This window comes from Macaca nemestrina, chromosome 13 (assembly GCF_043159975.1).
Source record: "Macaca nemestrina isolate mMacNem1 chromosome 13, mMacNem.hap1, whole genome shotgun sequence".
NCBI lineage: Eukaryota > Metazoa > Chordata > Mammalia > Primates > Cercopithecidae > Macaca > Macaca nemestrina.
Genome location: NC_092137.1, coordinates 23,862,354 through 23,890,062, shown reverse-complemented (window position 1 = coordinate 23,890,062; position 27,709 = coordinate 23,862,354). Strand labels below are relative to the sequence as shown.

General features: G+C 42.6%; 2 protein-coding genes and 1 non-coding gene across 6 annotated transcripts in view; 1 reads left to right on the top strand and 2 right to left on the bottom strand.

Moving 5' to 3' along the window:
• LOC105479840 (UBX domain protein 2A) overlaps positions 1–5,310 on the bottom strand; it is a 66,842-nt gene extending 61,532 nt beyond the window's left edge. The window contains exon 1 of the mRNA XM_011738172.3: positions 5,009–5,310. The gene's annotated coding sequence lies outside the window, so the exon portion shown is untranslated. The remainder of the gene's footprint in view (positions 1–5,008) is intronic.
• Positions 5,311–5,496: 186 nt separating this feature from the next.
• Positions 5,497–27,709, top strand: part of LOC105479837 (ATPase family AAA domain containing 2B) — a 175,392-nt gene continuing 153,179 nt past the window's right edge. For 3 of the 4 annotated variants that reach the window (XM_011738169.3, XM_011738168.3, XM_011738166.3), the window contains exon 1: positions 5,497–6,065. In XM_011738169.3, coding sequence (XP_011736471.2) covers positions 5,850–6,065 — 216 coding nt within the window. In that variant the 5' untranslated portion in view covers positions 5,497–5,849. The remainder of the gene's footprint in view (positions 6,066–27,709) is intronic. The other variant, XM_011738165.3, reaches the window with a different exon arrangement.
• Positions 11,293–11,399, bottom strand: LOC112426358 (U6 spliceosomal RNA). The gene has a single exon (XR_003017646.1). It is a non-coding gene; the product is annotated as a U6 spliceosomal RNA (small nuclear RNA).

Below are 27,709 nucleotides of genomic sequence, written 5' to 3'. Positions count from 1 at the left end.
TATTTCTAATTTACTCATACTTAGCTATATCCTTATTATAGCAGATTTGGTAGGATGACTGCATTAGATTCCATATATTTAGCAGATTTTAGGCCTTACTACTGTCTTTTGTATTTCTTTCCCCCCACCCCCGAGGTGGAGTCTTGCTCTGTCACCCAGGCTAGAGTGCAGTGGCATATTCTCAGCTCACTGCAACCTCCACCTCCAGGGTTCAATCAGTTCTCCTGCCTCAGCCTCCCGTGTAGCTGGGACTACAGGTGCCCGCCACCACGCCTCGCTAATTTTTGTATTTTTAGTAGAGATGGGGTTTCACCATGTTGGCAGGCTGGTCTCGAACTCTTGACCTCTTGATCTGCCTGCCTCAGCCTCCTAAAGTTCTGGGATTACAGGCATGAGCTACCACACCTGGCCTGCTTTTTTTTTTCTTTTTTTTTTTGAGGCGGAGTCTCGCTCTGTCATCCAGGCTGGAGTGCAATGGCGTGATCTCGGCTCACTGCAACCTCTGCCTCCCGGGTTCAAGTGATTCTCCTGCCTCAGCCTCCTGAGTAGCTGGGATTACAATCACCTGCCATAATGCCTGGCTAATTTTTGTATTTGTAGTAGAGACGGGGTTTCACTATGTTGGTCAGGCTGGTCTCGAAATCCTGACCTCATGATCCACCCACCTCAGCCTCCCAAAGTGCTGGGATTACAGGCGTGAGCCACTGTGCCCGGCCTTGCATTTCTTAAAGCAGAGAAAATAGGTCAAATTCTCTGGGGTTGAGCAAATGCATTGGAAATGAAAGCTGTCTTCAGAGCCTTGCTTACTTGTCCTGGGTTCCTGCTGTGACTTAGCTTTTGATCTGAGCATTTCTTAGTATCTTGCCACCTCTTACATGTACTGCAGGGTTTTTTTTTTAAAGTTCAAAAAATATTTAACCAGCGTTTTAGTTATTTCCTCTAGTATGTACTGTAGAAAACAGGCAACTCTTCCATATCTCTTTTCTTTTCTTAATTTTCTTTCTGAGACAGGGTCTCACTCTGTTGCCTAGGTTGGAGTGCAGTGGTGAGGTCTTGGCTTACTGCAGCCTCCACCTTTCGGGTTCAAGTGATTCTCATGCCTTAGCCTCCTGAGTATCTGGGATTACATTATAGGTTATGCACCACCATGCCCAGCTCATTTTTGTATTTTTAGTAGAGATGGGGTTTCGCCATGTTGGCCAGGCTGACCTTGAACTCCTGGCCTCAAGTGATCTGCCTGCCTTGGACTCCCAAAGTGCTGGGGTTACAGGCAAGAGCCACTGTGCCCAGCCCCCCTTTTTTTTGAGATGCAATCTCACTCTGTCGCCCAGGCTGGAGTGCAGTGGTGTGATCTTGGCTCATTGCAATCTGAGGCAATTCCTTGCCTTAGTCTCCAGAGTAGCTGAGATTACAGGTGCCCACCACCAAACCCAGCTAATTTTTTTTTGTATTTTTAGTAGAGACAGGGTTTCACCATCTTGGCCAGGTTGGTCTTGAACTCCTGATCTCATGATCCACCTGCCTCAACCTCCCAAAGTGCTGGAATTACAGGCGTGAGCCACTGCGCCTGGCCTCCTTTTTAAAAAAAATTTTATTTTAATTTATAGAGATGGGGTCTCACTATGTTGCCCAGCCTAGTCTTGAAATCCTGAGCTCAGGAGATTCTCCTACCTCAGCCTCCCTAAATTCTGGGATTACAGGCATGAGCCACTGCAACCAGCCCTTTTTCTTTCTTTTTAAATTTTATTTTAATTTATAGAGATGGGGTCTCACTATGTTGCCCAGGCTGGTCTTGAACGCCTGAGCTCAAGCCATCCTCCCACCTCAGCCTCCTAAAGTGCTAGGATTTATAGGCCTGAGTCACCTTGCTTGGCCATATCTTTTTCAAGTCTTTCTTTCTTTTATCTACAATTTTGGGGTTCAACACATATCTCAGAGTTCATTATCTCTCAGAGGTTTTCCCTAAAATCCCTGCTGGAATTAATGGCCTCTGCCTCATTCTTATCACATTGTATTGCAGTTTACCGGTTTCTTCCCTATCTTATTCATTCCCTCTATGTTTGTGTGTTCTTTCAGGATTTTTTTTTTTTTTTGAGACGGAGTCTCGCTCTGTTGTCCAGGCTGGAGTGCAGTGAGGCTATCTTAGCTCACAGCAAGCTCTTGACTCCTGATCTTGCTCTTGAACTCCTGATCTCATGATCCGCCCGCCTCGGCCTCCCAAAGTGCTGGGATTACAGGCGTGAGCCACCGCGCCCGCCTCTTTGAGAATGTTTAAATGTTCTTGATTTTTAAAAATCTGTGTATTTCCTGGCCTAGCAGAGTACCTAATACCAGTTGGATTTATTTATTTACTTACATATTTTCTAGAGACAGGGTCTCACTATGTTGCCCAGGCTGGTCTCAAACTCCTAGGCTCAAGCTTAGTTGGATTTAAAATTAACTTTTGTTACCTCCAGGCTCAGTGGCTCAGGCCTGTAATCCCAGCACTTTGGGAGGCGGAGGCAGCCAGATCACGAGGTCAGGAGATAAGACCATCCTGGCAAACACGGTGAAACCCCATCTCTATTAAAAACTACAAAAAATTAGCCGGGCGTGGTGGCACACGCCTGTAGCCCCAGCTACTTGGGAGGCTGAGGCAGGAGAATCGCTTGAACCCAGGAGGTGGAGGTTGCAGTGAGCCCAGATCGAACCACTGCACTCCAGCCTGAGCGACAGAGCAAGACTCCATCTCAAATAAATAAATAAGGTTAACATTTGTTGATAGTAAATGGTATAGGTTATGGTAACTTGGCCTTCCCAATTTAGGACTACAAAAACAAACAAACAAAAACAAAGGAGGAAAGCACACAAATCCTTTGTATATAATTTGCATACCACACACCTCTGCAGGACACTAGCCTGTTTTTTTTTTTTTGAGATGGAGTTTTGCACTGTTGCCCAGACTGGAGTGCAGTGGTGCAATCTCAGCTCACTGCAACCTCCACCTCCTGGGTTCAAGCGATTATTCTGCCTCAGCCTCCCGAATAGCTGACATTACAGGCATCTGCCACCATGCCCAGTTAATTTTTTGTAATTTTAGTAGAAATGGGGTTTCACCATGTTGGTCAGGCTGGTCTCGAACTCCTGACCTTAAGTGATCCGCCAGCCTTGGCCTCCCAAAGTGCTGAGATTACAGGCATTAGCCACTGCACCCTACCCTTTTTAAAAAATCTTTTCTGAGACAGGGTGTTACTCTGTCACCCAGGCTAAAGTACAGTGGCATGAACTTGGCTCATTGTCGCCTGGTCATCCTGGGCTCAAGTGATTGATGGCGCCTCAGCCTCAGGAGTGGCTGGGACCACAGGCACCACACCCAGTAGTCTCAGCGACTGGGGAGGCTGAGGCAGGGGGATCGCTTGAGCCTGGGAGGTCGAGGCTGTAGTGAGCTGAGGTTGTGCCACTGCACTCTAGCCTGGGTGACAGAGCGAGACCCTGTCTCTCTCTCTTTTTGGTAGAGAGAGGATCTCACTATGTTGCCCAGGCTGGTCTCAAGCCATCCTCCCACCTTGGCCTCTAAGTGCTGAGAATACAGGTGCGAGTTACAGTGCCTGGCCGAAACCAGTCTCTTTCCACAGGAATTGATACTTGTTTATTCTGCTCATGGATGTGATGGCTACCTGACCCAGGAAAATCCAGGTATGGTTCCATTATGAGGAATCCACACCCATTAAGATGCCAGCTCTAAGTGGCAGGTGAAGTATCCAGGAGAGGATGTGGCATGCAAATTGTGTCAGAAGGATTTATCTATTCTGGAATCCATACTGGTTCCCAAACAGAAAAAAACATTCTCATTCCCAGTGTCGTACAGTTTTTTGGAATGACTGGGAGCTTAGATGGCCAGAATGCTCTAAGTTTGATGCCATTTGGTCATTTTCAGGACGTTTCTTGAGTCTTCAATTTTTCTTAGTTTAATAAAGAGTTTAATAAACTTCTGCCCAATAACCAGTAGGCTATGTCTAATGTACTGTGAATTTTTTTTTTTTTTTTTTTTTTTGAGACGGAGTCTTATTCTGTCACCCAGGCTGGAGTGCAGTGGCACGATCTCAGCTCACTGCAACCTCTGCCTCCGGGGTTCAAGCGATTCTCCTGCCTCAGCCTCCTAAGTAGTTGGGATTACAGGCATGTGGCACCACACCTGGCTAATTTTTTGTATTTTTAGTACATGGGGTTTCACCATGTTGGTCAGGTTGGTCTCGAACTCCTGACCTCAAGTGATCCACCTGCCTCGGCCTCCCAAAGTGCTGGGATTACAGGCCTCAGCCACTGCTCCCGACCTGTATTGTGAATTTTTGAAATGAACCTAATTCCTACTTTACAGCAAAGTTTTTTCTCTCCTTCCTTTCTTCCTTTCTTTTTCCTTCCTTACGTTTCTTCCTTTTCTTTCTTTCTTATTTTTTTCTTTTTTGAGACAGGGTCTGGCTCTATCGTTCAGGCTGGAGCGCAGTGGCGTCATTTCGGCTCACTGCAACCTCCGTCTTCTGGGTTCAAGTGATTCTCATGCCTCAGCTTCCCGAGCAGCTGGGATTACTGGTGCCCGCCACAACACCCGTCTATTTTTTTGTATTTTTAGTAGAGACAGGGTTTCACCATGTTGGTCAGGTTGGCCTCGAACTCCTGACCTCAGGTGATCCACCCACCCCGGCCTCCCAAAGTGCTGGGATTACAGGCGTGAGCCGCCGCACCCGGCCTGCAGCAGAGCTTTTCATATGAATTGTGTGGCTTAATTTTTTTTTCTTTGGAAGTTAAATTGCAAATGTTATATCTTTGGGCTCAGCTTTTTGAATTCTAATTCTTCAGCGGGCCAGGGGCAGGGGGCGGTGATAGAGGCGGCTCTTAGAGGGAACTCATTCTTTGACTCCGCCTTAGATCTGGCTAAGGGGATAGAAAACGACCCTGCCTCGCTTTGTTTAAAGACGCAGGGTTCTAGCGTGGTGTTTCCCGCCCCCCACCCTTTTCATCTTAAGCTTACCACGTTCCAGATACCGCCCAGATCAATTTTTTATCACAGCTGTCATTCTCATTTTTACAGGCATGAAAAGTGCGACTCAAGTTCAGTGTCTTGCCTCGGGTAGCTCGGGGATTCCCAGTCAGCTCCTCGCGACTTCGTCGCCGCTCCCCTTCCACCCCGCGCCTTCGCCGGCCGTCCCCTGCTCCATCCAGGCCACGGGGGAGACGGTGGGGTCTGGGGCCGTCCAGGCCTGGCTGGGCACGAGAGCTTCTGGCCCAAGTCCACGCCCGAACTCGTCCTGATCAGTCTGGCTTTTCTGGTCCCCCCAGCCTTGCGGTAGCGGAGACCTGGAAACCATCGAGCTGACAGCCCAGAGCGTCGCTCCCCGGCCGCCGAGCGCTGACGCCGCGCCGGGGGCGGGGCAGCTGGAGGCCGCGGGGAGAGGAGAGAGCTGCCGGGAAGGGCTGGCTGGCCTCGCAGCGCCCCGCCGCGGCTGCGGCCGGAAGCGGTCTCGTTGGCCCTGCGGCGCTGGAGCCCTGACGCACGGAGCTCGAGAGCGAGAACGGGAGAGAAAGGGGTAGAAATGGCGGCTCCGCTCAGCTCCCGCTGAGGAGGGCGAAGCCGGCGGAGTGTCTGTGCTGCCGCCTGCAGCACCGCCCCCGCTTCCCGCTCGCCGCTTGCTCACGCCGACTTCCCTTCCTCTGCCCGGCTCTCTCTTGTGCTCGTCTGCGCTCTGCACGCTCCGGACCGGCTCGTCTCTCACTGCCCGGCTCGGCTCCGCTGGCCCTGACTGACCGGCCGGCGGGCCGGCCTTGCTCGGCTCTCCCGGGCGCGGCGTGGACTCCGTCCCCCTGGCTGGACCATGGTGAACACCCGGAAGAGCTCTCTCCGCCTTCTCGGGTCCAAGTCTCCTGGTCCCGGGCCTGGGCCTGGGGCCGGAGCAGAGCCTGGGGCGACCGGAGGCAGCAGCCATTTCATCTCCTCTCGGACCCGCTCCTCCAAGACCCGCGCCGCCAGCTGCCCCGCCGCCAAGGCCGGGGGAAGCGGTGGCGCCGGCGTCACTCTGGATGAGGCCAGGGTAAGAGCGCGGCGTCCCGAGTCCGGAGGCTCGGAAGTGCCGGCCCGGCTGCCGAGGCTTTGTCTGGCCGGGTTGGGGGCAGGAAGCCTCCAGTGGAGACTGCTCGGGCGGCTGGAGACAGGGTCTGCGGGCGCGGTGGAGGGTGGCACCCAGGAGAAGGGCCGCGACGCTGTCCCCTTTGCTTTTCAAGCTGGCCCGGCTCTTTTGTGTAAAGAACAGCCCATGAGTCCAGGGGAGAGGGCTTTGGGGGTCCCTTTCGGGGTCATTCGAACGATCTGCTGTCCTTGTCCTTGTCCTGCCCCAGAGGGGAATTCTAGCGGGGAAGCAAGAGCGAAGGGCCAGAACCCCTGGGTGGAAGGGTTGGAGAAGTGAAAGTTTTCTGCGGTGTCAAACCCTTCTTGAAAGTGTGTCAGTTCCTGCCGCTGTCTAACTCCAGCTTACTCTCAGTTTGGGGGTGGTTCAAGTTGGTGAGGAAGTGAACAGAGAGCTCCAGTTGGCAGCCAGGCAGGGATGCTGAAAAAAGTTTGTAGCTGCTCTGACACCAACTTTAAAAACAAAATCAACGCTATCGCCTCTCCAGGCAGGAGAGATCAAACATGATATTATGGCTGGGGAACCAGCCAGCTAGCTCACCAAGGTGCTAGTAGGAACCAGAGCTTTCAGGTCACAGAAGGAGCACGTCGAAAGAAACAAGTGGAATGTTTCGGATAGTCAGCACTATGGTGCCAAAACTGTGTGGTTTCTTGGGTGTCTACATTTTCGTTATGGGACTATATTACAAAAGTTGAATGAACACCAGTGTTGTCATGCAGTTGCAAAAATGACATTTGAAGACCCTGGTGATTGAATTAAAAAAATGATTGAAAGATCTTGAAATTTTATTACCTACAGTATAAAGCTAAGCACAGATATTTATTGCTTTAAAAAGGAATTGACACGTTTATTTTACTATGAAATTGTTTCTGAATTCAGAGAAGAGTGTATTGCTTCTGTCTGAAAGAGACTGACTTGCTAAGTAATTTGGCTGGAAAATGCTGTTCATTTAAAATGCTTCTTTAATTCCATACCATTTTGTGGTTCTTACTGGGGGGAAGCAATATTTTATGTTCTAGGGGTCTACAAGATCGCGGTTTGTGTGTGCTTTTTCTCTTTGTGTCTTAAAGTGTTTTGACACTAACAGAACGGATCTAGGCAGAGACAACAGGAATATTTTACGATACTACTCTGAAATATTTTTATTATATCTTTGAAAATCGTCTTAGCTTTTATTTGATAAAATTTTGGGCATTATAACTGTCCTATGTAATAGACTATTTTGGGGGCTTACGAATCTCTTAGGTTGAAATAAGGTTAAATCTGAAAGTTGTGCAAACTATTGAGAATAAGTACTTTGAAGACGAGGCTTTCGGTAGAAACTATTCCAAACATGTTCCAGCTTCTTGACCTACTGAGGCTATCACATATTTTAAAATAAAACTCAATTTAAGAAAATATCTTTTCTCTACATTTAAGGACAAAGAAAATATTTAGGGTGTAAGCATTTAATTGTATCATGCTATGTGAGTGCCTAGTCTATTAGAGCAGTGTCTAACTCATCTGCAGCAATTAGCTCATCTTCACTCATCAGTTTGTGGTCCCATTTTTGAATTCATGGCTATCATGCTGTCCTTACCCCCTGAGGAATAAGGTGAGGTAATTTGTCAAGCAGCTGTTATAGAGATGTTAAAAGGCTAGGAATCAATAATCTAATGAGGAAATGAACGTTTGGTAGCTTTTAAATTGCTAAAAGAATGAAAGATATGAGAGCTCTTTGTAGAAGGGTACTAATGAAACTTTGTTTCAAAGATCCTTTTAAAATGTTTTGAAGCACCATAAATAACAGGCTACTAAAGATTTACTTTGAAATATTTGTTTTTCAGTCTTAAGAAGATTTATGTTATGGCTCTAGGAGATGATAGAGTGATCTAATTGCTTTCTCTGAAAGGTTTTTTAGAGACTTACTACTCTTACATAGCGATTGGACCTTTAGAAGAGGATAAATTATAATTCTGAATTTGTTAAGATTATGGACTACATATTTATGAAGCAGGTTGTATGTTTATGGTTAGCTCTTCTCTAGTTTTGTAGGAATTGAGCACTCCTGGTTCACCCTTTGTGAAGTACTTAAAGGCACCCTCTATGTCTGTGGGATCTATAATAGACATTTGCCAGTGTCTGTAAAGTCTTATTTGATGCAAAATGGGGTTGCCCATGTTGTTGCTTTAGCAGACCCTTATTTTTGTAAAAAGAAATGTAGTCTTGTTTGTAACATAATATTCCTGTTTGTAATTGAGGAGTTTCTCCTTTTTCTGCTTTTGTGCCATGTTTTTAACTAACTACACTTGATGCCTATTTCCCCCTCTTTTCCCTCTGTTTTTAGATTATTTCTTTCACTGTGTCCAGAGACATTTTATTTGCTTTAAAAAGTCATGGCACTATGAGCTTTTCTTATAGTTTTGTCTTCTTCCCAAGTGGGGTATGCATAGGATGGGGGAAAATATGCATTCTGCAGATTATTGGAATTATTTTCTTTTTCTTTTTTTCAGTATGAAAAGCCTTTATTTCTTTTTTGACATGTAAAAGGTGGTAGTTAGTGTATATAACTCTGTGAGTTTAGAGATAAGTATATATTTGTGAAACCACCACCACCATCAACACCACAGACATGTCCATCATTCCTAAAGTTTCCCTGTCCCTTTTATTATGAATGTATTATTAGTATTATTTTTGTGGTAAGAACACTTGATATAAAATCTGCCCTCTTAGACAATTTTAAGTATGCAATGCAGTATTCTTAGATGTAGGCACTATGCTATATAAATCTCCAGAACTTATTTATCTGGCATAAGTGAAACTTGATTGCCTCCCCGCAAGACCCTGGCAATCACCCTTCTACTCTCTGCTTCTGTGAATTTGCTAGTTTAGATTCCACATATAAGTGAGATTATACAGTATTTGTGTTTCTGGGACTGGCTTATATGATTTAGTGTAACGTCATCTAGGTGCATTTGTGTTGTTGTGAATGGCAGGATTTCCTTCTTAGGCTTAATAGTATTCCACTGGGCATGCACGCATATACACCACGTTTACTACATTCATCTCTTTTTGGACATTTAGATTGTTTCCATATCTTAGCTATTATGAATAATGCTACTGCGAACATGGGAGTGCAGATGTCCGTCGAAATCCTGATTTCAATTCCTTTGGATAAATACCCAGAAGTGGGATTGCCGGATCATATGGTAGTTCTATTCTTAATTTTTTTGAGGAACTTTCATACTGTTTTCCATAGTGGCTGCACCATTTTCCATTTCTACTGACATGTACCAGGATTCCCTTTTTTCCACATCTCCCCAATATTTGTTGTCTCTTGTCTTTTCGACAAGAGCCATTTTGACAGGTGTGAGGTGATATATCATTGCGGTTTTGAATTGCATTTCCCTGATGATTAGTAATGTTGAGCACCCTTTTTATATACCTGAGAAGTGTCTATTTAGTTAGGACCTTTTTTTTTTTTATTTTTTTTTGGGACAGGGTCTTAGGAGTGGTTCACTGCAGCCTTAAAATCCTGCTTTGCCCATTAACAAATGTTTTCTTCCTGTGAAGTCGCAGGACTACCCTATGTATTTTGGAAATTAACTGCTTATCAGATACATGGTTTGCAGATTTTTCTCCCATTCTGTAGATTGCCTTTGTGCCCACACTTTTAAATTTTCTTATTTTTTTTTTTCCTCCCTTATCATTACCCACAATGCCCACACTTTTAAAATGTCAGGCTGTCTTTTAGTGCTATGCAGTTAGATGTAATTACTCCTATACACTGTGGCTTTTTTTTTTCTCCAAGCTTTCATAAAGCTTGACCTCTTTTAGGTCGGTTAATCTGGCCCTCAGTCATTAGCGTTTATTTGCTGCACCTAGGTGTCACTCTAGTAAACAATCTAATACTGTATTCACAAAACTGGACAGCAATCTTTGAAAAATATTTGAACTCTTTTTTCTACCTCTCCTTGTTAGGTCTGTTTGCTGGTATTTCTGACTTTTTCGCTAGCTTTTTGGGATTTTTGAGATAATCATTGACTGTGAATCCCCATCTTGTGAGATCAAAATAAATATTTTGAGTAACTTTAGAAGTAAAATGCTGTATTACTTTATTTTTATTTAATTAAAAAAATCCCTAGGTCCTTCTTTAGTATACTTTTATCACCCTGTGCTTTTCCCTTTCCAACACTCATGCATTTGCCAACATAACAAAGCAGAGTGGTCGAAGTTGAGGGTTAAAGAGGTAAAAGAAGTCTGAGGGGGAAATCTCATAATGTATGTAACTCTCAGATGAACAGGGGAAACTATAAGTTCCTCAGAACAGAGCAAGTTTTTCCTTATACTGTATCAGATTCACATGGAGTACAATATAGGTAATATTGTAACGTGACAATGTTCCCTGCCACAATTTCGAACCAAAGCAATGGTGGAGTTCATAGGATTGTCTCTGGTAGCCAAGTGAAAATGCAGCTTAAATTCAGTTACTGGCTATTTTTGTAGTCCACATATACACACATTCTGTTGTTTAGGTCATGAATGAAACTTATAAAGCCTATAGAAGTGAATGCATACTAATTCCTTAAATCATTTTCCCTGGCAATAAGTCTTTTAAACCATCCTTTGGTAGATGTTTTATTGCATGTCTCCTAAATACCCAATTATAGATAAACTCATAACTTTTGGAATCCAGCTGGACAAGTGGTAGAATTACTACTGTTAGGAGAACTGAGAAGCCCAACCAGTGTTTGCACCTGAATGTTGAGTGATCCTGTCTATTCAAGGATCTAAGTACCATATTACTTTGAATGATATGTTTGGCATTTCTTTTTTTTTTTTTTTTTTTTTTTTTTGAGACGTAGTCTTGCTCTGTCACCCAGGCTGGAGTGCAGTGGCCGGATCTCAGCTCACTGCAAGCTCCGCCTCCCGGGTTTATGCCATTGTCCTGCCTCAGCCTCCCGAGTAGCTGGGACTACAGGCGCCTGCCACCGTGCCCAGCTAGTTTTTTTTTTTTTTTTTTTTTAAATATTTTTTAGTAGAGACAGGGTTTCACCGGGTTAGCCAGGATGGTCTCGATCTCCTGACCTCGTGATCCGCTCGTCTCAGCCTCCCAAAGTGCTGGGATTACAGGCTTGAGCCACCGCGCCCGGCCTAAAATATGGAACGCTTCACGAATTTGCGTGTCATCCTTGCGCAGGGGCCATGCCAATCTTCTCTGTGTCGTTCCAATTTTAGTATATGTGCTGCCGAAGCGAGCACGGCATTTCTTTTAGTACGTACACAATGAAGTTTCATTTGGGTGCATTATCCGTTTTGTTTGTGTGCATAATCAACTTGAGTGGATTTCTTTTCTTCTTTTTTTTTTTTGAGATGGAGTCTCATTCTGTAGCTCAGGCTGGAGTATAGTGGTACAATCTCGGCTCACTGCAACCTCTGCCTCCCAGGTTCAAGCAATTCTCCTGCCTCAGCCTCCCAAGTAGCTGGCATTACAGGTGCCTGCCACCACACCTGGTTAATTTTTGTATTTTTTATTAGAGACGGGGTTTCACCATGTTGGTCAGGCTGGTCTTGAACTCCTGACCTCAGGCGACCTGCCCGCCTCAGTCTCCCAAAGTTCTGAGGTTACAGGTGTGAACCACTGTACCTGGCCCAAGTGGATTTCTTTGTACTTAGGTTTTTGGTCTTGCAGTAGGAATATTTTATACTTCTTTTATGCCTCCTCTCTGGAGGGGGATTCTATGAACAATGAGTTACTGAGTAAAAAGCAGTGGGAATTTTTGGATAAAAAGTTATATGGAAGTACATATTTGGGGGAAAATCATATATGTGTGTTAACTTTATTTAAATATAAGTTAGTTTTTTTTTTTAAGCAGTAAGTTTTGTAGTTTTATCTGGAGATAGGATATATACCTTTGGCTAAAGTCTTTCTCCCCTAAACTCTTCTATTAGAGTAGACCGTAAGTGCCACAAGGGCAGGCACTATATTTTATTTTTCCCCTGAATGCTGTATTCCCAGGGCCTAAATACAGTGCCTGACACAATGTTGGAAATGCTCAATAAATATCTGTTAAATGAGTGAATGAATGAATGAATGAATAGCATTTCAGGGAGCTGACCCATTTTGAGAATATCATGGTTATAGAACTTTGAGAATAGAGGATAAATAAAACACAGTTTTAACCCTCAGTACTGTAAGTGTGCACATGATATGCTAATGAGAAGTTATTAACAAGGTAAATTCGTTCAAAGTAAGTGCCAAATGAATGGCATAGGTACTTAGTGTGGTAAGACTTCTAGTCCTCTACTCACTGAATGTTTTGGTGGAACTCTTTTTTTGTGTGTGTGCTTTAAAGACAGAGACCATTATGTTGACACCTGTATCCTGAGTGCCTAGAACAGCATGTGTCAGTCAGTGCCCAATTAATACTTCTTTTTTTTTTTTAAGGCAGAGTCTCACTCTGTTGCCAAGGCTGGAGTACAGTGGCTCCATCTCGGCTCACTGCAACCTCCGCTTCCTGGGTTCCAGCGATTCTCCTGCCTCAGTCTCCTGAGTAGCCAGGATTACAGACATGAGCCACCACGTCCAGCTAATTTTTGTATTTTTAGTAGAGACGAGGTTTTGCCATGTTGACCAGGCTGGTCTTGAAATCCTGACCTCGGGAGATCTGCCTGTCTTGGCCTCCGAAAGTTCTGGGATTACAGGCGTGAGCTACTGCGCCTGGCCTAAGACTTTTTTTTTTTTTTTTTTTTTTTTTTTTTGAGACAGTTTCCCTCTTGTTGCCCGGGCTGGAGTACAGTGGTGCCACCTCAGCTCACTGCAACCCCCGCTTTCCGGATTCAAGTGATTCTCCTGCGTCAGCCTCCTGAGTAGCTGGGATTACAGACAGGCGCCACGTCACCCAGCTAATTTTTGTATTTTTAGAAGAGATGGGGTTTTACTGTGTTGAACAGGCTGGTCTGGAACTCCTGACCTCAGGTGATTCGCCCATCTCGGCCTCCCAAAGTGCTGGGATTACAGGCGTGAGCCACTGCACCGGGCCCCTAATACTTTTTTTTTTTTTTTTTGAGAAGCTCTCACTTTGTCTCCAAGGCTGGAGTGCAGTGGCATGATCTTGACTTGCTGCAGTCTTTGCCTCTTGTGCTCAAGTGATCCTGCCACCTCAGCCTCCCGAATACCTGCAGGCATAAGCCACCACAGTCAGCTAATTTTTGTATTTTTTGTAGAGATGGGGTTTTGCCACATTGCCCAGGCTGGTCTTGAACTCCTGGGCTTGAGCAGTCCGCCCACCCTGGCCTCCCAAAGTGCTGGGATTACAGCCACTGTGCCTGGCCAATTAATACTTTTTGAATGAATTAATGGAAAGTATGACTCATTTTAAATTATTTTCACATTGACAATCTCTCTCTCTCTCTCTTTTTTTTTTTTATTAAATAGAGATGGGGGTCTTCTTTTGTTGCCCAGGCTAGTCTTGAACTACTGGCCTCAAGCAGTTCTCCCGCTTTGGCCTCCCAAAGTGTTAGGGTTACAGGTGTGCACCACCATGCCTAGCCGACAATCTTTCTTTTTCGCTATACTCACTTGTTGCATTTTACCCTAATAAGGAGAAGAGTAAACCAAGGTTTATTTAGCATCTTATACATGCCAGGTGTTGTTTAATGCTGTCTCATTCAATCCTTGTAACAACTCTATAAAGCAAGTGATGGTACCCCCATTTTACAACTGAGGAAATTGAGTTGCCTAAGAGTTAAGTGGCCTGTGGAAGGCTAAAGGTAATATTTAAATCTAGTTCTGTCTTCTCTACTTGTATATCTTATTTCATCTGTATTTCTTTACCTCACTTATTACTCTTTGATGTTGTTCAATCAGTAGTTTCCACCAACATCTGAAAAAGTGAAGGTAGCGGCTGTTGTATACTGTAAGTGTACCTACCGTTTATAGACAGTTTCTACCTGGCTGTCTGGAATTGTGGTGTCTAGAAGTGTATTGGGACTGAAAGTGGGAATAGTAGCATATAGGGATATGAAATATAGGACAATAATTTTCAGTAATTTCCTGCAGCCTGATTTCAGGAGGCAGTATGTAGGGAGAGGAGCAGGCATATTGTGCAGAGATTGTTTTTGCAATATTTTTCCTTAATATTTTATTATATATGTGTATATTTATATTTTTTGTTGCATTTTTTATTTAAAAATTTTTTTTGTGGGTACATAGTAGGCATATATGTAGTATATATATATTTTTTGAGACAGGATCTTGCTCTGTTGCCCAGGCTGAAGTGCAGTAGTGCAATCACAGCTCACTGCAACCTTGACCTCCTGAGTTCAATGAATTCTCCCACCACAGCCTCTGAGCAGCTGGGACTACAGGCATGTGTTACCACACCTGGCTTTTTTTTTTTTTTTTTTTGTAGAGACAAGGTTTTGCTATGTTGCCAAAGCTGATCTCAAACTCTTGGGCTCAAGAAATCCTCCTGCCTTGGCTTCCTAAAGTGCTGGGATTACAGGAGTGAGCTACCGCTCCTGGCCTATATTTTAGTTTTTCTTTCTTTTTTTTTTGAGATGGAGTTTCACTCTTGTTGCCCAGGCTGGAGCGCAATGGCGCGATCTCAGCTCACTGCAACCTCCACCTCCCAGGTTCAAGCGATTCTTCTCCCTCAGCCTCCCGAGTAGCTGTGATTACAGGAGCCCACCACCACGCATGGCTAATTTTGTATTTTTTTAGTAGAGACGGGGTTTCTCAATATTGGTCAGGCTGGTCTTGAACTCCTGACCTCAGGTAATCCGCCCGCCTTGGCCTCCCAAAGTGCTGGGATTACAGGCGTGAGCCACCGTGCCCGGCTGTATTTTTATTTTTCAAGACAGGAGTCTCACTGTGTTGCCCAGGCTGGTTTTGGACTACTGGCCTCAACCAATTCTCCTGACTCAGCCTGCTGAGTAGCTGGGATTACAGGTATGAGCCACTGCACCTGGCTCTTCTCAGTATTTTTAAGTTGGCTTTGGGAAAAAGTAAATCCCTGTAAGCAGACTGAAAGTCTGGGCCTTGTGGTCTCTATTAGAGGTATACTTGTGCTGCTATCTTTCCCTCTACTTGGTGATATTAATTTATAGTGTATACATTTGCTTTTATGCTCTGGGAAACTATCTCTAGGGGGACTAAAGTGTTTTCCATTTGAAAAAATGTTTCATACTTTAAGCCTCTTGAAAAGACATTATATAGCATATTTGTATATGAAGATTTGCATTAGTAAATTAAACATCTTTAGCATTGTTAGTTTATATCTGTATTCTAGGACCCAAATTGGAATCCTGAAAGAAATGGTGCTTAAAATACCCACAAAGTATGTTCTCTAGTCTTGCCAGACAGAAATTTGGAGGTAATCCAGAGCCTAGTTTTTGATAGTGAGGCTTGCTTGTTCCTTTGTTCGTTCATTCATTCATTCATTCAGTAAGGTGGAGAATGAAGCACAGTCCCTGCTTCAGGGGATGTACTTAAAGTCTAGTGGAGGAGACAAATACATGCCGTAAAAAAATAGCCCTTCCCTCAGGTCTAGTGCCCTTTCATCTACATTTGTTCAGGTGACTTAGCAGCCTGCCTAGGGGCTGCTGTTTCCAGGCTCACTTCCTGTGTGGGTTTTAGAGAGGGGCCAAAAGCACCTTAAAGTTACTTTTGTTTAATCATTATATCTGAAGTTTATACCCATTCTTGTCTCCTTTTGGGTCTTTAAGGTCTAACACTATATTTTTGTGGCAAATTTAGAATTAAGTGAAGAAATAGGATATTATTTTAGAGATTTGGCAGAAACCTATGGTTAGAGGGAATTATTCTTATGTGCCAAACAACTTTCTTGCATATTATGTGGTTAGTGACTTTACTCAGATTTGGTTTTGTGATTAGGGTTTGGAGAATTAGGATGATTGAAGTGGTCTGATATTTTTGGACTTGAATTTAGAAGTTACTTTAAAAACTTGTCAGCCATTATTTTTGAACTTAAATTTAGAAGTTGCTTAAAGCAATTGTCAACCATTGTGTTTTGTTTTTGGTAGGAATCTAATTTCAGAGAAATGTAGAAAATTAGACTTCTTGGATTAAAACTTTGATGTGTTATGTAAAACTTTTAGTGTTAAGAAACTTTTTCCTCTAAAAGTGGTGAAGATGAATCAGTTATGGAATAAATTTGACCCTTGAAAAGATAATGAAAGAAAGGCCGGGCGCGGTGGTTCAAGCCTGTAATCCCAGCACTTTGGGAGGCCGAGACGGGCGGATCACTAGGTCAGGAGATCGACACCATCCTGGCTAACACGGTGAAACCCCGTCTCTACTAAAAAATACAAAAAGCTAGCCAGGCGTGGTGGCAGGTGCCTGTAGTCCCAGCTACTCGGGAGGCTGAGGCAGGAGAATGGCATAAACCCGGGAGGCGGAGCTTGCAGTGAGCTGAGATCTGGCCACTGCACTCCAGCCTGGGTGACAGAGCCAGACTCTGCCTCAAAAAAAAAAAAAAAAAATGAAAGAATAGTGAACTCTTTTTTTTTTTTTTTTTTTTTTCAAGATGGAGTCTCGCTCTGTCGCCCAGGCTGGAGTGCAGTGGTGCCCTGTTGGCTCACTGCAAGCTCCGCCTCCCAAGTTCACGCCATTCTCCTGCCTTAGCCTCCCAAGTAGCTGGGACTACAGGCGCCTGCCACCACGCCCAGCTAATTTGTTTGCATTTTTAGTAGATATGGGATTTCACCATGTTGGCCAGGATGGTCTGGATCTCCTGACCTCGTGATCTGCCTGCCTTGGCCGCCCAAAGTGCTGGGATTACAGATGTGAGCCGCCGTGCCTGGCCAAGAATAGTGAACTCTTTTAGACTAACCTAAAACTATTCCCTGTTTTACAACTGTGTGGAATACTGACCCTTTGGATTTGAACTCTTTATGTTTGGGCATTATGTACTTTTGGAAGAATTTTTCTGTAAGAGATCTTAGGTTGAGATTGTAACACAAGGTATAAAATTACGTTACAAAATTTTACTTATTAATGTAATTAGTTTGTAAGTATCCATGTTGATGAGTGATCATAACCTCCAAATAAGTTATGTAAGGGTTTTAGCATATTTTTGTGGTTTATGTTTCATTGATGTTCTGAAGTGTGGGAAGTCAGCATAGTTAAAAGCAAAATAATGAATTGAGGCTGGGCGTGGTGGCTCATGCCTGTAATCTCAGCACTTTGGGAGGCTGAGGCAGGCGGATCATGAGGTCAAGAGTTCGAGAGCAGACTGACTAATATGGTGAAACCCCGTCTCTACTAAAATACAAAAAAATTAGCTGAGTGTGGTGGCGCGTGCCTGTAATCCCAGCTACTTGGGAGACTGAGGCAGGGGAATCGCTTGAACTCAGGAGGTGGAGGTTGCAGTGAGCTGAGATCGCGCCACTGCACTCTAACCTGGTGACAGAGCAAGACTCCGTTTCAAAAAACAAACAAACAAAACAGAATTGGTAGCCAGACATGGTTGTTTACACCTGTAATCCCAGCTACTCTAGAGGCTAAGCAGGGAAGGATGGCTTGAGCCCAGGAGTTTGAGTCCAGCCTGTACAACATAGCAGTACTCTTTTTTTTTTTTTACATGGTGAGTTGGATTTTTTTTTTTAATGATGACTTTGTTTTCCTAGGTTACAGAGGATAGTGGTTAATATGTAGGGTGACCATATGTCTGCATTAGCCTAGGATAGTACTGACCTGCCTGGCACATGCACAGTTTATGCTTGTCCCAAAAAAATTACTAATGCCCTCAACCCTCTATTTAACATGTTTAGATGATAGCATACCTGGTTACTGTGTTTATATGTATGTCTTTTAAGTTTTCATAAGTGGTATTTAGCTATAGAGCTTATTTTATTATTTTCTTTTAACCATTATATTTTCATCTGTGTGGTAACTCTGTATACATACAGTCACTACTCCCACCTGCTACATAGTACTTTGTAGGGTCAATTCATTGCATTTTAACTATTCACCCTCAAGAGATAGGTACCTAAATTGTTTCCTATTCTCTGCTACTGCAAATATTGCTGCAGTTAATACCCTGATGCAATGTCCCTCGTGGACTTGGTGTGGGAATTTCTTTGAGATAGACACCAAGAGTGGAAGAGTATATGTGTACTTAAAATAAATATCACCTCTAGATATGCTGCTCTAGTGTCCATTGGTAGGAGTATAGCGTATGAGAGTTCTTGTATCTCCACTTCCCTGCCAATATTTGGCATCAGCTACCTTTTTAATAGCCTTTCTTTAGTTACTAATGAGTTTGGGTAACTCTTTATGTCCATGCTAACTTTTTTTGCTTTCCTCCTCTCTGAAATGCCTGTTAAGATTTGTTTTTGCCCATTTCACTATTTTCTACTGGAGTTGCTATTTTATTATTGTTTTTCAAGAGTAATTAGAGATTTGTGACTTTTGACTTTTTTTGGTCCCACACTAAAGGATACTGTTTACATTGTGACTTTATACATACATACAATTTTACTATTTAGGCCTTTAATTCATTTTGTTCATTCTGCTAGACAACTTGTCCTTTGTGGTGCCACTTTGTAATACATTAAGTTCTCATGTGTGTTGTGTTCTGATCTCTGTTATTTTCTGTTGGTCTGTTTATGCTTATGGAAATACTATACTGTTTTATTGTTTTTTTAAATTTTTTGTAGAGACAGGGTTATTGCTGTGTTGCCCAGGTAGTCTTGAACTCCTGGGGTCAAGCAATCCTCCTGCCCTGGCCTCCTGAAGTGTTGGGATTACAGGTGTAAGCCACCATGCCTGGCCCATACTGGTGTGGTTTTTTTTTTTGTCCAGGGTCCTGCTGTGTCACCCAGGCTAGAGTGCCCTGGCGTGATCACAGCTCACTGAAGCCTCGACCACCTAGGCTCAAGCAATCCTCTTGCGTCAGCCTCCCAGAGTGTTGAGATTACAGGCATGAGCCATTCTACCAGGCCAATACTATTTTTCATACTATGGTTTTGAGTTATGTCTTAATATCTTAAAGGACAAGTTTCTCCTCTTTGTTATTTTTCAAGGTTGACTTAGATGTCTGGGGGTTGTTTTTCAATTTTAATTTCAATTACGATTATAGAGTTACTTAGAAGATCCAACTAGATTTTTTTTTTTTTTTTTCCCTTGAGACGGAATCTTGCTCTGTTGCCCAGGCTGGAGTGCAGTGGCATGATCTCGGCTCACTACAACCTCCACCTCCCAGGTTCAAGCGATACTTCTGCTTCAGCCTCCCAAGTAGCTGGGATTATAGGCATGTGCACCCATACCTAGCTAATTTTTGTATTTTTAGTAGAGATGGGATTTCACCATGTTGGCCAGGCTGGTCTCAAACCCCTGACCTCAAATGATCTGCCCACCTTGACTTCCCAAAGTGCTGGGATTACAGGCGTGAGTGAGCCACCGTGCCTGGCCCCAACTAGAATTTTGATTAGTAATATATTGAATTCATAGATTAATTTGTAGAGAATTGACAGCTTCAAATTGTTAGCCTAACAGCATGGAACATCTCTCACTTAACATAGTTTGTATATTTCTCTTGTAGGATTGGATGCTTTCTTTGTGGCCTAATATATTGTCAGTTTTGGTAAATGTTTATTGTGTACTGGGGATAAATGTGTATTTTCTGTTAAATGTAGAAAAATAAAAATGTGTGATGGAAAACATTAAGAGATGGGATATATTGTAGTGTGAACTTATTGATTAGTCAGATACTCAGAAATCTCTTGTTCCACGTTAAGATTCTTTTTATTTTTTATTTATTTATTTATTTTTGAGACAGAGTCTTTCTCTGTCACCTAGGCTAGAGTGCAATGGCTCCATCTCGGCTCACTACAACCTACGTCTTACGGCTTCCAGTGATTCTCCTGTCTCAGCCTCCTGAGTAGCTGAGATTACAGGCATGGGCCAGCATGCATGCCTGGCTAATTTTTGTATTTTTAGTAGGGATGGGGGTTTTACTGTGTTGGCCAGGCTGGTCTCGAACTCTTGACCTCAGGTGATCCGCCTACTTCAGCCTCCCAAAGTGCTGGGATTACAGATGTGAGCCACTGTGCCCGGCCCCATATTAAGATTCTACCTAGTTTTTGTTGTTGTTGAAATTATTTTTGTTATTTTTCAAATTCTCCTGGTGTATTTTTTTAAGTAAATTTTTATTTTAGAATATATTTTAATTTCCTATTTGCTTTCTTCTTTCATCCATTGGTTATCTGGAAGTATGTTGCTTACTTTCCAAACAGTTGGGCATTTCTTTTCCTTGCATTTTTTTTTGAGATGGGGTCTTACTCTCTCACCCAGGCTGGAGTACAGTGGCATGATTGTAGCCCACTGTAGCCTTGAACTCTTGGACTCAAGTGATCCTTCTGTCTCAGCCTCCCAAATAGCTAGGACTACAGGTGTGTGCCACCAGGCCTGGGTAATTTGAAATTTTTTTTTTTTGTTAGAGAGGGTCTTGTTATCTCCCTTTGTTGCCCAGTCTGGCCTCAAATTCCTAGACTCAAGCGATCCTCCCACCTTGGCCTTCGTAAGTGCTTGAATCACAGGTATGAGCTACTGTACCTGGCCTATTTTCTGTTTATAGTTTTATTAATTACTTCTAGCTTAATTCCATTGTGCTCAGAGAACATACTACATATGATTTCAGTCTTTTGAAATTTGTTCTGACTTATTTTGTCAGAACATTGTTTATGGTTATTTTGGTAAATGTTTCATGAACACTGGAAAAGAATATGTATTCTGCAGTTAGGGGTGCAGGATTGTAGATATTCACTAAGTCAAATTTGTTCATCTTCTACTTTTTTTCTTTTTTTGAGATGAAGTCTTGTTCTGTCACTCAAGTTGGAGTATGCAATGGCGCGATTTTGGCTTACTGCAACCGCCGCCTCCCAGGTTAGAGCAATTCTCCTGCCCCAGCCTCCTGAGTAGCTGGAGTTACAGGCACGCACCACCACACCTGGCTAATTTTTGTATTTTTAGTAGAGACGAGATTTCACCATGTTGGCCAGGCTGCATTCAAACTCCTGACCTCAGGTGATCCACCTGCCTTGGCCTCCTAAAGTGCTGGGATTACAAGCATGAGTCACTGAGTCACTGTGCCTGGACCTTCTGCTGGTTTTAGCTTATATGTTTTGCTTTGTGTGTGTATGTGTGATTGCTCTTAAGACTTATACTTGTATTTATTTGCTCACTTCTCTCTTCTCCTCTCCTCTCCTCTCCTCTCCTCTCCTCTCCTCTCCTCTCCTCTCCTCTCCTCTTCTTCTCTCCTCTCCTCTTCTTCTCCTCCTCTTCTTCTTGTTTCTTTTTGGGATAGGATCTCACCCTGTCATCCAGGCTGGAGTGAAGAGGCACGATCAAGGCTAACTGCAGCCTTGACCTCCTGGGCTCAGGTGATCCTCCCACCTCAGCCTCTGGTATAAATCACTGTGCCTGGCGAATTAACTCTCATTTTTTCTTTAAAAAAGTATTGTTACCTCTTTTTTTTTTTTTTTTTTTTTTTGAGACGGAGTTTCGCTCTTGTTGCCCAGGCTGGAGTGCAATGGTGCAATCTCGGCTCACCACAACCTCTGCCTCCTGGGTTCAAGCAGTTCTCCTGCCTCAGCCTCCTGAGTAGCTGGGATTACAGGCATGCACCACTATGACCGACTAATTTTGTATTTTTAGTAGAGATGGGGTTTCTCCATGTTGGTCAGGCTGGTCTTGAACTCCTGACCTCAGGTGATCCGCCCACCTCGGCCTCCCAAGGTGCTGGGATTACAGGTGTGAGCCACCGTGCCTGGCCTGTGTTACCTTTTACTGCAGACTTTTTAACACGCTCCTCCACTGTTCTTCCCTTCTTCTTACCCTGTGTATTTTTTTGAGACAGAGTCTTGCTCTGTTGTCCAGGCTGGAGTGCAGTGGTGCGACCTCGGCTCACTGCAACCTCCGCCTCCTAGGTTCAAGCGATTATTGTACCTCAGCCTCCCAAGTAGCTGGAACTAGAGGCATGCTCCCCCATGCCCAGCTAATTCTTGTATTTTTAGTAGAGACAGGGTTTCATCATATTGGTCAGGCTGGTCTCAAACTCCTGACCTCAGGTGATCCACCTGCCTTGGCCTCCCAAACTGCTGGGATTACAGGTGTGAGCCACTGCACCCAGCCGACACCATCTCTTTAAAAAATATTCATAGCATTTCAACTGGAAATGGAAGTGCCTTTCTTTAATTGCTGCAATTGAGTGACCAGACAATGAAGATAAGAGAGTTTGCAGGTTGGGCACTGTGTCTCACACCTGTAATCTCAGCACTTTGGGAGGCCTAGGCAGGTGGATCACCTGAGGTCAGGAGTTCGAGAGCACCCTGACCAACGTGGAGAAACCCCATCTGTACTAAAAATACAAAATTAGCCAAGCGTGGTGGTACATGCTTGTAATCCCAGCTATTCGGGAGGTTGAGGCAGGAGAATCTCTTGAACCCAGGAGGTAGAGGTTGCAGTGAGCTGAGATTGCGCCATTGCATTCCAGCCTGGGCAACAAGAGCAAAACTCTGTCTCCAAAAAAAAAAAAAAAAAAAAGTATGCAAGAGTGGACAGTGGCTCACACCTGTAATCCCAGCATTTTGAGGCCAGGAGTTTGATACCAGTCTGGGAAACAAAGTGAGACCTCACCTCTATTAAAAAAAAAAAAACAAAAAATTAGCCTGGTATGGTCGTGTGTGCCTTTAGTCCCAGCTACTTGGGAAGCTAAGGTGAGAGGATCACTTGAGCCCAGGAGTTTGAGGCTGTAGCGAGTTATGATCATACCACTGCACTCCAGCCTGATGAAATCTCATCTCTTAACAACCAAAATAAAAAAAAAAAGCAACCGAAACTTACGCAAGACTCAACCTCAGCTGTTTGGAGAAATATTTTATTCTTACTTAAAAAGTATGAAATAAATATTACTTTGTTTTGTTTTATTTTCTACACGTTATGATGAAATAAATATTTCAAATAATATGGACATACACAGAAAAAAAGGGCCTTTCCCTGCTCCCCTAATTTCTCCAGTTTGTTCTTCTGAGGAATAACCACTGTTAAAGCTGCTGTACATCCTTCTGACCATTGCATGTATACCATGGGTTTATATGTGTGTCTCACACATATAACACACACATATACACATATAAACAACCCATAGGTTGTACCCATAGGTACATGTGCAATATGTGTGTATGTATAATATATATGTGTTTATATTTGTGTGTGTGTGTGTGTGTGTATATATATATATATATATATATAAAATTTATTTTTTGGAGACAGTGTCTCACTTTGTCACCCAGGCTAGAGTGCAGTGGTGCAGTCATGGCTCACTGCAGCCTTGACCTCCTAGACTCAAGTGATCTCCCACCTCAGCCTCCTGAGTAGCTGGGACTACAGGCATGTGCCACCATGCTTTAGGTCTCCCAAAATGCTGAGATAACAGGTGTGAGCCACCACACCTGGCTTATTTCATTTTTCTTGATGGCTTTCTAATATTTCTTTTTTTTCCTCACACTGTTGACTAGGAGCCTTTCTAATATTTCTGATATTTCTTTGTATCATTATACTGCTACATATTTAACCTGTTGGCACACAGGCTTTCTCCATACTTTTAACTTTATAGTGTAGCAGAAAATGACCTTTCTTTTTTTTTTTTTTGAGACAGTCTTCCTCTGTTGCCCAGGCTGGAGTGCGGTGGCACAATCTCGGCTCACTGCAACCTCTGCCTCCCAGATTCAAGCGATTCTCCTGTCTCAGCCTCCTGAGTAGCTGGGATTACAGGCGCCCACCACCATGTCCGGCCAGTTTTTTTTTTGTATTTTTAGTAGAGAATACTCATGTTAGTGAGGCTGGTCTTGAACTCCTGACCTCAAGTGATTCTCCCGCCTCTGCTTCCCAAAGTTGGGATTACAGGCATGAGCCACCACACCCAGCCGACCTTTCTCTTTTAGATAAAGTAGAATTACTCGGTCAAATGATAATGTGTATTTTAAATTTTCATAGATTTTCTCAAATTGCTTTACACTGAGACTAAACCAGTTTGTGCCCCATTCCCCAGTACTATCAGCACTATTTTCGTATACCTTTACCAGCTAATTTAAAGAGTTAAATTTTAACTTCCGTGAAAGGCAGGTACTGCCTTAGCGCTAAGTATCTTTAGTATCTAACACAAAAACAGGCACTTAATAAATTTTGTTTGTGGAAGGAATGAATTATTGAAAATAATAAGCTTATGAAGTTACATTAACTCTATAAAGCTAAACAAGTATTCATACTTGAGATTGTATCTACTGTGAGGCAGTAGGTATAAAATTTGTTACTTATACTACCTCCTTGATTCTTCTAACCATCTTATGAGGTAAATGGTAGTTTCTGAGTTATAGTGGTAGTGCTGCAATGTAAGATTGGTCCTGTTTGTATAACTTCAAAGTCTGTGGCATGTTTCGTTTCGTTTCTTTTCTTTTTCTTTTTTGAAACAGGGTTTCACTCTGTCACCCAAGCTGGAGTGCAGTGGTGTAATCATGGCTCACTGCATCCTGGACCTCCTTGGCTCGAGTGATCCACCTACCTCAGCCTCCTGAGTATCTGGGGTCACAGTCATGTACCACTACCCCATGGCTAATTTTTAAAGTTTTTATAGAGACAAGTCTCAGAGTCTTACTTTGTTGGCCAGGTTGTTCTTGAACTCATGGGCTCAAGCGATCCTTTTACTTCAGCCTCCCAAAGTGTTGGGATTATAGATAGGAGCCACCATGCCTGACCATGTGGCATTTTTCAGTACCCACATTATCTCTTTCTTATTTTAAATAATGTAAAATTTTCAGATTTTTAGAAACTACCTTTTAGAAATTTTTATCTGGAAGAAAAGTGCATTTTAAATTATTATAGACTTTTTTAATCTTTCTGTATCTTCTAAACTAACAGGTCGCTTCTATGTATTTTTTTCTTTTTGTATTCTTTCATGATGATTGCTTAGAAATACTAAACTAGTAAGCCCTTGTTCTTGGAATATTTGAGGAAAATTTAGAACATTTTGTATGCTTGCCATTTCAGGACTTTGTAGAATAGTGTTGGCCCTAAATAAACAAATAGCAGTGCAGAGTTTGTTTTTTGCAGTCATGGTAACCACTGCCTCTGTGCATTCTTTTTGTAAATGAAAGAAAAAGAAATCGACTGCACTTCTAAGCTTTCCTTGTGAAAACAGGATTACTTGTTAAAAAAAAAAGTATACAAAAAGCCTGTCCTATAAGGAAATCGGAAAAGATTGATTGCACCCATACACTTTCTGATCTAACTTGGGGGAAAATGTTCCTATTCTGTTTTTTTCTTTCTTGTCTCTTTGAGGCTTTTTCTCTCATCATTTACTTACTCTTCAAATAATTTGTTTTATTCTCTCTTACGGTTTCCTTTTTTTTTATAAGAAGCCGGGTTGTCTTTTCTTAAAAAAAAAAAAAAAAAAAAGAAAATCCTTTCCTCCAACTCTAAACTATTCTTTGTTTTTTAATTCTGACACTTTTGTAAGACTAGGTCTGTAGTCATTACCTGTACTTGCTCACCACTTGCTCCATTATTCACCTAGTGATTTCCACTCTTCATTTCACAGACATTGCCCTGTCAGAAGTTACAATGATCTCTTACTTACAAATCCTCAGGTTTATCAGCTTTCTTCTGTTAAGTCTTTTTGGAGCAGTTTAACTCCCCTTGTTTTAGTGAGAGACTATATTTGTCTTTGATTTTTATGACATCTCTTGTGCTTATCCCCATTAATTAGACTTTTTTTTAAGGTTTTGACTTCTGCCCTTCTGTTTTTATATTCTGTACATTACCTGTGATCATTTTCTTTTATGACCATGTTTCATATCTGCTCCTTAACTCACTTCATCTCAGAGGTGTATTTCCCATAGCCTGATAGACCTCTCCCTAGATTTCTGGCTATAATTCCAAACTAACTTTCCACTTTTAATTTAGCATTATACTTCTCCTGTCATCACCTGTTCCCTGGCTCCCCATACCACCACCACCACCATCACCACTACCACCACCACCACCACCAACAAGCAGCATTTTTTATACTTGCCCTTACTGTATTTATTTTGAATACAGCACTGATATCACTAATCTAGTTATTTTGTTTTCTGGACTAAATTTCCTCTTTCTGATTTTCCCAATTCTAAATGAGGCCATCATCAAGTTTTGATTTAATCTAGTGGTCTGCTAATTCACTTATTTCCATGCATCTCTCATTTTAGAATGCTATACTTGACTTCATTCTTTTTTGTCATTAGATTAAAATCCAGCTTTTAGATTTCTGACAAATTTGGATCTGGACACGAAGCCTTCCTTGAAAACCAGAGCAACATCTATTCATTTCTGTTATTCTCAAGTTCTTTTGCCTCACTTTATAAGATTTATGACAATAATAGTCACTATGGTAGCTGATGAGTATGGTTTAAGGGACTGTAAAAGTCAAGGAGAAAATGGTTTTTACAAATTGAAAAAAATTATCTATTTAAAGAGGTTAGAATTAAACTAAAAAGTTACTTAAGTGGGGATGACTGTATCTTTTTTTATGTAATTTCTGTAGGATTTTACATTATTATTATTATACTTCTATTGGAAGTTATCTCATCCTTGGATTGTGTTCTGGTATTTTATGTGCCCCATTATTAAGTTGTTGGAATACATATTCCCATTTCTATAGAAAACTTGAAAACTTTATTTATTTATTTATTTATTTTTGAGACAGGGTCTTGCTCTGTTGCCCAGACTAGAGTGCAGTGATGCAAAATTATGGCTCACTACAGCCTCAACTGCTGGGGCTCAGGTGATTCTCCCACTTCAGCCTCCCAAGTTGCTGGGACTGCAGGCGTGGAGCAGCACACCTGGCTAATTTTTCTATTTTTCTGTAGAGACAAGGTCTTGCCATTTTGCCCAGGCTGGGCTCGAACTCCTGAGCTCAAACAATCCGCCCCCCTCAGCCTCTCAGTGTTGAGATTACAGGTGTGAGCCACCATGCCTGGCCAAAAACATCCTTTACAGTCCACATCATTTATGATGTCTTCCTTCGTCTCTGCTAGCAGTTATAGTTTTTTTTGTTTTTTGCTTTCACAGAATTAGGTATTACTATAATCTTTTTTTTTTTTTTTTTAAGAAATGGGTCTTGCTGTGTTACTCAGACTGGTTTCAAACTCGTGGCCACAAGGATCCTCCTGCCTGGGTCTCCCAAAATGTTGGGATTACAGATGTGAGCCACTGTGCTTGGCCTCAAGTAGTTCTTACTCATCTTTTTTACCACTGCCTTCCACATCTTATGTACATAGTAGGTCCTCAATAAATGTTAGTTAATTGAAATTATTTCCCTTATGCCTGAGATATTTTCCTACTCATGGATTATAATCACTCTGACACAGATTGCTAAATGGCTGTGGGTAGATTGCATAATCTTTTAAATATCTTTGTCATGAAACTGGTAACGCCTTCTCTCAAAGGGTTAGGTTATCATTAGCTAGTAAAAGGCTTTGAAGATGAAGAAGTTAAGGTTGAGCATTATGAT